General features: G+C 47.6%; 1 protein-coding gene across 1 annotated transcript; it reads left to right on the forward strand.

Moving 5' to 3' along the window:
• Positions 1 to 1,717: 1,717 nt before the first annotated feature.
• Positions 1,718 to 11,056, forward strand: TRAP1 (TNF receptor associated protein 1). Its single transcript, XM_075285622.1, has 18 exons — positions 1,718 to 1,823; positions 4,122 to 4,292; positions 4,730 to 4,812; positions 5,352 to 5,492; positions 5,784 to 5,855; positions 5,940 to 6,100; positions 6,274 to 6,383; positions 6,559 to 6,632; positions 6,715 to 6,870; positions 7,012 to 7,132; positions 7,461 to 7,530; positions 7,771 to 7,918; positions 8,534 to 8,719; positions 8,802 to 8,940; positions 9,026 to 9,111; positions 9,195 to 9,340; positions 9,914 to 9,986; positions 10,659 to 11,056. The coding sequence occupies exons 1-18, from the start codon at positions 1,730 to 1,732 to the stop codon at positions 10,758 to 10,760; spliced, it is 2,133 nt and encodes a 710-aa protein (XP_075141723.1). The 5' UTR covers positions 1,718 to 1,729; the 3' UTR covers positions 10,761 to 11,056.
• Positions 11,057 to 11,579: the final 523 nt, after the last annotated feature.

An 11,579-nucleotide genomic window follows, 5' to 3' on the forward strand; every position in this document is an offset into this window, starting at 1 on the left:
TCCCAAATAACCTGACACATTCCCTTTAAAAATGGGCGTACCAGTCACACATGGATATGTTAGAACCCTTGACTGTCTATAGGTGTATATTACTTATAGTTACTTTTAGGGTCACACGCCGCCATATTGGGCTGCAGGATTGCTGTGACTGAATGCTGGTGTGTTCCGTTGCGGATTTTCTCTTCTGATTAAGCCAAGATGAATGACAGCGCATTGATATTTTTCAATGGTCGGCAGATATGGGGCAGAAAATGTAGGTGTGAATACACCCAGAAATTTTCAGAGGCTTTAAAGAGAACCTTTCATGTCCTCATAAATGTGTGGTTTTATATACCACTAGAAAGCTGAATTCAGCACTGTTGGCTTTTATGGTACGTGCCCCGGCGGTGGAAATATGGCGCCACTAGTTTCAGCACCAATATCTCCCCCCTGTCAGAAGGATGGGCCTTAGATTCTAGCTGTGAGGAACCTCCCCCCCCCCCCTCCTGACTGTATTCAGCCATAGCCCCGGGCTGTCAGAGGGGGCTCCTTTACCGCCCAATGATGACACTGAGCTATGAGGAACATCCCCTAATACAAGACTATGGACGAGTCCGTTCCTCACAGTGATGACACCAGACTGTAAGGCCCGCCCTTCTGACAGTGGGGAGATATCGGTGCTGAAACTAACGGCACATTATCTCCACCGCCGGGCATGTATCGGGAAAGCCAACAGTGTCAGCTTTCTAGCGGTATATAAAACCGCACATTAAAATAGCTGTGCAAAAACTGGACGTCACACGGCCCTTTTTCGCTGTTGTGTGAATTTGGCCGTAGGTTCTTAATGCCTTATGCAGAAAGGATTTGTATAAAGCTAAAGCAAAGCTAAATGGTCGCGTTGGTCACCGGTGAATTTGTGGCAGAAATAGCAGATCTAAGCCGAGTCACAGTGCGGGCCCGGACTCCAAGCATCACAGTCATCTCCCAGGCTCCCGTCACTGACTCCCTGTCCTATAATTTATATTATCTCTGCTACACTAGGGTGCCGCGGCTGTGACTTATAGTCGTAAGAAACCCAGCAGCGCCTGATAGGTTTGTGACTGGACTACGCAGGTGCCGCACGCTCGGGGTCGCGGTGTGTCTCCGTTCTCTTACATTAGTGGAGGAGTCTCAGGGTGTCATGGCGGTCTGCAGAAGTGGTGGCCAGTCACTGAGTAGCCTAAGGCGATATTCACACCTCATTGTCTGTTTTGCATCCGTTCTGCTTTTGGCGGCCGAGTCTCATCTTTTTTTTAACTGAATTCCATTGGATTTTTTTTCCACACAACCCAATAATCTGTTTTTAACGCACGATAATCCGCTTCAAGTCATTGTTTTTAATCACGTGACGTCCAATTTTCACTGTTGTGTGAATGAGGCCCAATAACTGCACAAGTTGTCACGCCTGCGACTCGGCGGTGGACAAACACGTAACACTACTCCATATCTACGTCACTACATTGACAATCAGTGGTTGCGAGCTCACACTGTCAGGCCTGGTCCTGGTGACAACCCCTGTCTGTGGCTGTAATGGCGCCACCTCTGGTTGTCAGCAGCCTCCCTGTATACACAGCTCTCTATGGTAACCATCTCTCAGCAGCCCAGACCTTCCCAGCTGGGGACTGACACGCCCGAAAATGACGTCACCGTAGTGTTTAGCCTCTGTCGCGCGGTTCTGACGTCACTCGAGTGCGCGCATCCCTGAAGAAACATGGCGGCTTCAGCACTGCTCAGAGGAAACCTAAGCCGGGCGCTGAGATCGTGGGGCCGGTCCGGGCCTGTCGTGTCAGGGAGGAGCCTGAGCGGTGAGTCTGACGTCACGGGTGATCGGTGTGACGTCATAGGTAGCTGTTTGAAGGGTTTGTGACGTCTGTCATTCCCACGTGTGGCCGGTGAGCTCCGTGTCCTCTAATGTCCTAGCCGGTCTGCGGCGTTACCGGGGAGTCTGTCACACATACAGGGGGCACTGGCAGTGAAAGGGTCACAGGGCAATGTCACCGGAGGGGCACGTGACCTCTGCAGGGTGATTTTTGAATCACCCAACTTTCTTGTTCATTGTCTCCTGACAGTTGTATTTGACATGTTGCTGTCCTTGTATACAATGTGCTAGTCATGTCCAACCTCTTGCAGAACTACAACTCCCAGCATGCACTGTCGTCCTTCAGCTGTCGCAGCATATCAGAGTTGTAGTTTTGCAGCAGTGTTGCAGTTTGGAGATGACGTATGACCGGTCTCAGACACCTTAGGGGTCATTAATAGGGGGTTGTCTCATTTCTGGGGCCCCCTAGTGATCAGGAAGGTCAGGGGGGACATGAAGATCACCATAATAATAATAAGGACCCAATGTCCTTGTGTGACCTGCGCTCTAGTCACTACTATGGGGATGTCGGGTCTGTCACCTCCAGCAGCCCCATAGTAGTGAATGGAGCGCAGGTCATGTGAGGGCAGTGGGTCCTTCAGTCACAAGTTCTTTAAAGAAGGTCTTTCATGTCCTGTGATGTCGGCCATATTGTATACCGCTGCAAAGCTGATGAAGCATGCTCCCCAGTGTCAGAGATATCGGTGCTATTAGTTTCGGCACTGATGTCCTTGCACTGTCAGAGTGGCGGCAGGCCTTACAGGTCATCACTAGGCGGTGAGGAAAGCCCCCCTCCCCATTAGGGATAATAAGTGGCAAAGCTCTCCGCTGTCGCTGTCTTCTAATCTGGCATTGAAAGGGTTACAGTGCAATGTCATGGAGGACAGGAGTCCTGTATAGTGATGCATAGGCAGATGACAGTGCGGCCATTTGTCCTGTATGTTATGTGACCTGTAAACATTGCAACACCAGCCAACCCTAGTCAGGACAAGATCAAGAGCATTACCACATAGTGACTGGCCGTTACCACATAGTGACTGGCAGCTGCCCTGTGCTTGGCCACATGACCGTCCATTACCTTAAAGGAATTGTGCAATATCTAAGTATCTAAACCCTGGACCTCCCCTCTAAAGGAATTACAACATAGGGTTTTTTTTTGTCCCAGAATCGGTGCCATCTCTTGTCCTTATGATATCTCTGGTATTGTCGCTTAAATTAGACAGTGTGCAATATCCGGCACAGCCTGTGGTGAGGGGTGGCGCTGTTTCTTGATCTTGTGTTCTAATTCTGATCAATCACTTTATATGAAATCTATGGGCTAAGCAATGTTGTATTCATCTCCCCCATCTGACCCATCCTCACCTGATACCCCCTTCAGGATGGGAGATCTCCGCTTCAAGAGCGACAGGAGATTAAAGGGGTTGTCCAGGGAGTTTGAATTGACTTCCCTGATCCATCGGCTGATGAAGATGGACCCAGAGTACTGGCCTTCTCAAAACTCCTGGGTCACATGATCAAAAGTAGCGCTCTGCCCCATTCCTTCCCCATTCTCAGAGGTCGGAGCACTTCTTCCGATGACGTGACCAGGGGTCGTGAAGGCGCCTTAATCTCCCAGGTCCGTCATTATCATCTAAAGGATCAGGTGAGTCCATTTAAACTCCACAGACGACCCCTTTAACCCTTATCGACAATAGAGGTGGCCAAAGCGCTAAGAAATGTATCTACAGTATTACACCCCAGCCGATGGGTCTCCAGGGGTTGGAGAACTACAACTCCCAGCATATCCTAACAGCTGCGGGAGAGCCGGTGCTTTGGGACCTTTGCCCTACAGTCTTTCTTCCACCCTTGTCCTTACCAGACCTGACTTTTTGGAGGCCTGTATTGGCGTACACTGTCCCTATAGTCTCTGTTTGCTGGTCGCACAGAGCAGAACAATATTGACCTATGTCATACAGATAAGATGACTCTATAGATTACTTATCGCTTCTGGCCGCGCTCTTTACTCCCCTCTCTGGATTATTTCGCTTTGTAGTGAAGCTGTATCGTTTATTATCATTACTGATTAATATTATAGGTTTTCCCTCTCTTGTTCCTCCTGGGAACCTATAAACCTATGGACACATGTTAATAGGATGTGCTGCTGACAGAATCGGAAACACTGGTGAAAAAGGAATATACCTAAATTTCCCTGAGGTATAACAGAGGAACCGCACCATGTAGATTGCTAAGAATGTGCTTTTCTTAGGTTGCATCACCAGGTACCAGCCTTCTCCTTGGCATTCGGTGCCCAGCAGCAGGACGAGCCTCGCCTCACTGAGCAGCGTAACCTACCGGAGATACACGACACAAACCGTGGAGACCAAGGAGGAGGAGCCTGCGCTGCACACCATCATCTCCGATACCGAGAGCGTACAGGGTGAGCGGCCATTGTGTGCTGAGGACAAACAACATCTCATTGCTTCGTAATTTTACTTCCTAGATATTTCCCATTCCTTTTGTGACTTTGGCTCAATAAAACGCAGCAAAAGGGGCATCATGGTGGCTCAGTGGTTAGCACTGTAGCCTTGCAGCGCTTGGAGTCCTGGGTTCGAATCCTGCCAGGAAAAACATCTGCAAGGAGTTTGTATGTTCTCCCCAGGTTTGCGTGGATTTCCTCCCATTCTACAAAGACTTACTGATAGGAAAAATGTCCATTGTGATCCCTATATCATATATCCCTATATGGGGCTCACAATCTACATAAAAAAAAAAAAAATGCAGCAAAATCTGCAACAAAAAAAATCTGCATTTCCGCAACGTAAAGTAATTTACAGGGTGCACAAGTAGTGAACTGACGGAGTAAATCTCTTGCAGGTGAGGCCTCCAAGCACGAGTTCCAGGCTGAAACCAAGAAGCTTCTGGATATTGTGGCTCGCTCATTATACTCGGAGAAGGAAGTGAGTGGTTTCTTTTCTTTCACCAACTTTATTGATCTCCAGATGGGTAACAAATACACCAGCAAGAGTTAAAGGGGTTTCCCTCTGTGTGATCAATGGGGTCCAACACCAGCACCTTGCACCGGTACAGCTAATCCTGCACCAGGACAGGGCCGGAGCCAGTGCTGCTGCTCTTGAAGTAATAGATAGATAGGTGCAGAGCTGCAGCCCCGTCCACTGTGTATTGGCATTGTCAGGATACTGTAGCTTTAAATGTGGCAGCCATGGGCACCAGGTCTCCGTTGTATTATAAAAATAAAAAGTTGAAAAAATGGCTGTGACAAGAAAGGGTTAAGTATAAGAATATAGCACATAAATAAGACAAATGGGGTGTTGGACCTACAGTCCAAGGAAAGCACTTATTATAGATACCGTATACCGTCATATACAACAAACATGGTGAACAGAAGATCTAGGATATTTGGTCAGATGAGTGTGACCTATTCTACCCTCTTACCATGGCCTTGTGCTCTGTCTGACCTTCTTTGCCCCCTCACCAGGTGTTTATCCGGGAATTGATCTCAAACGCCAGCGATGCCCTGGAGAAGCTGCGCCACAAGCTCCTGTCCCAGGGGATCGGCCTCCCGGAGATGGAGATCCACCTGCATACGGATAGCGAGAAGGGCACGCTCACCATCCAGGTAAGATATAAAGGAGGGGGGCAGATTCATTATTATTATTATTCTGACTCCCTAATACAGGGCTCTGTAGGCAGTCATCGAATGCTTTATAGTGGATGAGTAGTAATAGATGGTTGGGGACCACACCAACTCTGCAGAATGAGGGGCCTTACTAGGGGTCTGTTCACACAGTAAAATCCACGCCTCCTATTCATTGTAATGGATATTTGGCTTGGATTACGCCTATTGAAGTCTTTCTGCCGCAGATTTTGCTAAACCCTCCATGTGACCACTATGACGTTCTATCTCTAGGACACCGGCGTGGGGATGACACAGGAGGAGCTGATCTCTAACCTGGGCACCATTGCACGTTCTGGATCCAAGGTAACCCCGCCACCATGTTGTTTTCAGATTTGTCACCCTTCCTTGAGGTTATATTATGTGACATATTTTGCTCTTCCTGTCCAGGCTTTTCTTGAAGCTCTGCAGAATCAGGCTGATAGTTCTGGAAAGATTATCGGTCAGTTTGGTGTCGGCTTCTACTCGGCGTTCATGGTCGCTGACAAAGTTGTTGTGTACTCTCAGGCCTCAGAGCCGGGCAGCAGTGGGTACTGTTGGTCATCTGATGGGTAAGTGCAGGAAGTATGACAGTCCAATGCTTATGTATTCCCTCCTGCTTGTATAGCACCGGCATATACCATAGGATTGCAAATGACTCCTTCTACTAAATCAAGTGCAAAGCTTTGTGGTCATCATCCTCTTATTGCAATCGTCTTGCTAAATGAATTCCTTCCCTCCTTAGATCTGGTGTCTTTGAGTTGGCTGAGGCCAGCGGTGTGAGGACGGGGACAAAAGTCGTCATTCAGCTTAAAGAAGACTGCAAGGAGTTTGCCAGCGAGGACAGAGTAAGAGGTGAGTAAGAGGATAGGCATACATATGGGGTAGCAGTACTGAGAATGTAGCAGATGACTGCACCTATGTAATCCTATAGGTGGGACCCCCAGCAGACAGACTCGTCCCCTGACCTCTGGATAGATAAGTTCTTATTGTGGGATAAACCTTCTAATACAATTCTTTGATGTTTCAGAGGTGGTGACGAAATACAGCAACTTTGTCAGCTTCCCGCTGTACCTTAATGGCAAGAGAATTAACACCCTACAGGTAGGTGCAGGTTCTAAACCCCCTCCCCCCATCTTAAGCATTCCCCTTTACTGGTCTGACTTCCTCTATGGCTTCTCTTCAGGCTCTATGGATGATGGATCCCAAAGAGATTGGCGAATGGCAGCACGAGGAGTTCTACCGATTTATTGCCCAAGCCTATGATAAACCTCGCTACACGCTTCACTACAAGGCAGATGCTCCTCTGAATATCCGGAGCATCTTCTATGTGCCCGAGATGGTAAGAAGTGTTCATCGATATAAGACTATAACACAGGACTCCTATTGTCTTGTGTACAGCACATACATGGTATAGATATACTGTAAGATGGAAGGATTGGGCCTTATTGGTATAATGTATGCAATGTGGTCTTGTGTGCAGAAACCTTCTATGTTTGATGTGAGCCGGGAGTTGGGCTCCAGCGTGGCCCTGTACAGCCGCAAAGTCCTTATCCAGACCAAGGCCACCGATATCCTGCCCAAGTGGTTGCGCTTTCTACGAGGTGAGCCCCTCATACCTGCCATCTCCGACAGATTGCTAAAAGCAGAGGTTGAATAAAGCAATGGCTGAGCTGGGGCATCTTACTAGAGTGGCAACGGTGCTGCAAAAAGTAGCCAATGTAACCTTCATTTTTCTGTAGAGTTTGGGTAACTCCTTTATATAGCGGCTGTCCTGCTGAATATCTCAGTGCTCAGGCTGTGTCGGCCATCTCTGCTCTCTATTCTCAGTGCTACAGAGAGCAGCAAAGAGGGGGGAGGAGGTCGTAGATTTCGCAGTGATTTTGGTGGGTCCGGTACATATTTATATGTATGATCTTCTGCTCTCTACAGGGGTTGTGGACAGTGAGGATATCCCCTTGAATCTCAGCCGAGAGCTGCTGCAGGAAAGTTCTCTGATAAGGTAAGAAAGGGAAGAGTTGTAGTGAAGGTCCCTGTTCACACTGCGCCCTGTATTTTGTCCTATTACACATGGGGACTGCTTGGAAATAACCTAAAATATTTGTGCCAATTGCTGGGGGTGGGATTATCTGATTATCTCACCTCCCGGGACATGAATGTGAGGTCCGTCCTCGTACAAGGCCCTGGATACAGTAATGGTGGGCTGTTATTAATGAACATTTTCTAATTGATTTTTGATCAGGAAACTGCGCGATGTTCTGCAGAGGCGTCTCATCAAGTTCTTCCTTGATCAAAGCAAGAAGGATCCCGAGAAATATAAAAAATTCTTTGACGACTATGGACTTTTTATCAGAGAAGGGATTGTGACCACCCAGGAGCAGGATGTGAAGGTGTGGGAGCTTACAGGTCATAGGTTATTCACAGTGGGGGGGGGGGGGGGGCTGCAGTGCACTGGACACTGTTCACGTTACTGGTGTCCATTGTTGGAAGTGCAGGACCTTGCAGTGATCTGAGCTGAGTAGGGCAGAATGCAGTATATGGGATATTAGATTATCCTTGTAAAGGGGTTTCCCAGGACTAAGGGATGGATGGATAAGTTGTCATATAATAGTGGAGGGGGTCAGACAGCTGGTACCCCCCTCACTGGGCAGTTGTTCAAAGTGACAACAAGACTTGGGTGAGTGCCACATTAGCTTCACAGGCCATGTGATGTCACATATATCGGTCACATGGACTGTTTGCAGCTCAGTCCCATTCAAGTGAACAAGGCTGAGCTGTAATACCAAGCACCGCCACTATACAATGTACAGCGCTGTGCTTGGTAAGTAATGAGAGGGTGCAGCCCTTTATATGGATGCTGCAGCCTCATCATACAGCTGATCTGCGGGGGTCCCAGGTGTAGGACGTTCACTAACCTGATATTGGCGACTTATCCTAAGTGTGTATAGATAAGTGTGTAGATAGTAATGTTCATGCACAAGTCTCATCTCCCATGACTCTTTCAGGAGGACATTGGAAAACTGCTGCGTTTCGAGTCTTCAGCCCTGCCTGCAGGAGAACAGACCAGCCTTTTAGATTACGCCAGTCGCATGCAAGCAGGATCCCGCAACGTCTACTACTTGTGTGCACCCAACCGGCACCTTGCAGAACATAGTCCTTACTACGAAGCCATGAAACAGAAGCAGACCGAGGTTCTCCCCGTGTTCTCCCCATTCTGTATTCCCTGCACCCCCTTTGCTTGCACTCTATAACCAGCCCTCCTTGCCTCTCCAGGTTCTCTTCTGCTACGAGCAGTTCGATGAGCTGACTCTGCTGCACTTGCGGGAGTTCGATAAGAAGAAGCTCATCTCAGTGGAGACGGACATTGTGGTAGATCATTACAAGGAGGAGAAGTTTGAGGACACCCGTCCAGGTATCCAGCGTTCATGTTGTGCTGGGTTGGAGGAGGAGATGACTCTGGATTTGGACTCTTACACCTTGTCTCCCTTATCATTCAGCTTCTGATAAACTGACCGAGAAGGAGTCTGAAGATCTGATGGCCTGGATGAGGAATGGTCTGGGGACTCGAGTCACCAATATCAAGGTAAATGCAGCCATCGTTCCCTACTATACTCTATGTATATTGATAGCCTGGACCGGATACGGAGGTGCCGTTTTCTTATGTAGGTCACCCCACGCCTGGACACTCACCCGGCCATGATCACGGTGTTGGAGATGGGAGCGGCCAGACATTTTCTGCGTACACAGCAACTGGCTAAGACTAATGAAGAACGAGCCCAACTCCTGCAGCCCACCCTGGAGATCAATACTGGGTGAGTATTTCTGAGCATAAGACGTATGGGGCAGCCGGTCGCCTATTTTACCTGTCCATAGAGCTCAGGTTGTGTCGGCTCCTCATGTCACAATGCTGCTTTTTGGTTTTGCCATTGCAATAGTCATTCACATTCTGTGTAGCTTTAACTGTTATCGCAGCTTTATCCTTCTAAATATATAAAGGGAACCTACTGAGACCTCCCCTGTGGCAGTGTCCATGTGGACCTCCAGTCTCTCATCCCGGTACCCCTAGAGGAGGCGCTCATATCCTTATTACCTACATTTTCTGTGCAGAGTCCATTTGCTGAGATTTTCTATCGCTGCTCCCCCTGGTGGCCGCACATGTCATTGTAAACAGACTAGTTGAAATTGTTGCAGAGTATTTGTAGACGACAGGGGCTTAGCTATAAGGGTTGCAGTGGTAGCAGACACTACTGGGCCCCGGAGGTTACATATTCACTTTCGGATAGCATGGTCGTTGTTGATGAAATTTCAGCACTTTCAATTTGTGTTTGCACCTATTTTATTTTTGTGACCCTCCCCAAATCTAATATTCTGTGACTGTTTTCCAGACATCCTCTTATTAAGAAGCTCTCGCAGCTGAAGGACACAGACCAGGATCTGGCCGCATTACTTCTAGATCAGGTGAGCTGTCAATCAAATCCTAAATCTATTCGCAGTTCTAGTAGTTCCGGCCTTAGCGAGTTGTAATGTAATATTCTCACTTAGCTCCATTTAGCAGCAGGATCCTCCCACTTGGCAGTCGCGGTGCACAGTTGCACATCATGGCTGCCGGTTTTGGTATTGTATTGACTGATTATAAGCTGGTGTGACTGGTGCCTGTATTCTGTGGATCTTGCTTGTCTAGTTATCCTAAAGGGGTTTTTCCACAGACCGCATTTATCCCCCACCCACAGGGAGTCTGCCGCCACTCCATTCAACTGTATAGGCCTGGCAATAAGGGGGAAAGGGATCCCCGTTCATGTGAATGGTGCGGACCCCCAAACCATCAGACGATTATCCCCTGTACTCTGGTTAAGGAATAAATCCTGTTTATAGGAATAGCTCTTTTAGTGAATCCCATCCACACCTTGCATAAAAATACACGCAGGAGTCACACTGCAATTTTCAAAACTGTTGCAGTTTCGGCAATCGCAGCATGTCAATTATACCTACGGAAACGCCAACTGTTTCTCTATAGGTATACTGCTATGTGGGGCCTTAAGTAGAAGTGAATAGGAAATCTATGACTGATTTTGCATTGAGCGTTCTGCCACAAAATCTCGTCCTAAAAATAATCCCTTTCATCCTATGCAGATCTATGAGAACGCCATGATCGCAGCCGGGCTGAATGATGACCCCCGACCCATGGTTGGACGTCTTAATGAGTTGCTAACTAAAGCTCTAGAGAAGCACTGACCGCGTCCGTCCTCTCGACGTCATCTTCCTCCTACATGACCTGCTCCAGGTACCGGTGGAGCTTCATCCTGGATGCCAGAAAGCCTTTTTGGGACACTAGACATGCAGTATCCGTGTGACACAGCCGCCATGTTTCCTATGGAAAGATATAGTCTGGATACATCTATTTATTGGACAGACGCTGCAGATCTGCCCCAACATTCCCCAGAATATAAAGCGTACGGCCATAGCGTATTCTGTAATTCAACAGAACCATTGTCAATGTCGAGTAACTGTTACTAAGAAGTATTAAAGACATCTCAAATTTGTAGAAAGTTGCATTCTTTCTTCATATTTTTATTTTTTTTATATAAATTTCTCCATTTTTACACAGTAGCGTTGTACTCGGATCTCAGGTATAGCTTTGAATGAGCCCTGACACAAGAACAGATTGTATATAATAAAGCAATGAAATAACACATGAGACAGAAAGGAGGAAAGCAAAATCACATTAAATATAATGTACAGGAACAGTGACACATATGTTCACAAGCTGTCGGTGCTATTGCAGTTCCACCATATCCACTATTATTACACCTAAGCCAAAATAAATGTTTCCAGCTAAGACATAAGGCTGGGCTCTTTGGAGGTCTGATATATGGGTACGTGGCGGTCTCAGAAATTTTAGGGTTTAGTAAGTTTAGCAGGCTGAAGAGGATTATGTCATGGTCTTTGACCAAAACCGTACAAATGTCTTGTCAGTCTCCTCAAGCCCCTTGTGTTCTTGCATCAATCACATGTTCTGTAACTTCGCTCCACAGGCTCAAAGCAACTCGGCCC

This window comes from Leptodactylus fuscus, chromosome 8 (assembly GCF_031893055.1).
Source record: "Leptodactylus fuscus isolate aLepFus1 chromosome 8, aLepFus1.hap2, whole genome shotgun sequence".
In the NCBI taxonomy this organism is placed as follows: domain Eukaryota; kingdom Metazoa; phylum Chordata; class Amphibia; order Anura; family Leptodactylidae; genus Leptodactylus; species Leptodactylus fuscus.

What these genes read in the sequence shown, in the direction of transcription:
- TRAP1 (XM_075285622.1), top strand. Translation starts at nt 1,730, where the DNA reads ATGGCGGCTTCAGCACTGCTCAGAGGAAACCTAAGCCGGGCGCTGAGA. An exon ending in CGATACCGAGAGCGTACAGG is followed by an intron (nt 4,293 to 4,729) that starts GTGAGCGGCCAT and finishes AATCTCTTGCAG; the next exon opens with GTGAGGCCTCCAAGCACGAG. An exon ending in CAGGAAAGTTCTCTGATAAG is followed by an intron (nt 7,531 to 7,770) that starts GTAAGAAAGGGA and finishes ATTTTTGATCAG; the next exon opens with GAAACTGCGCGATGTTCTGC.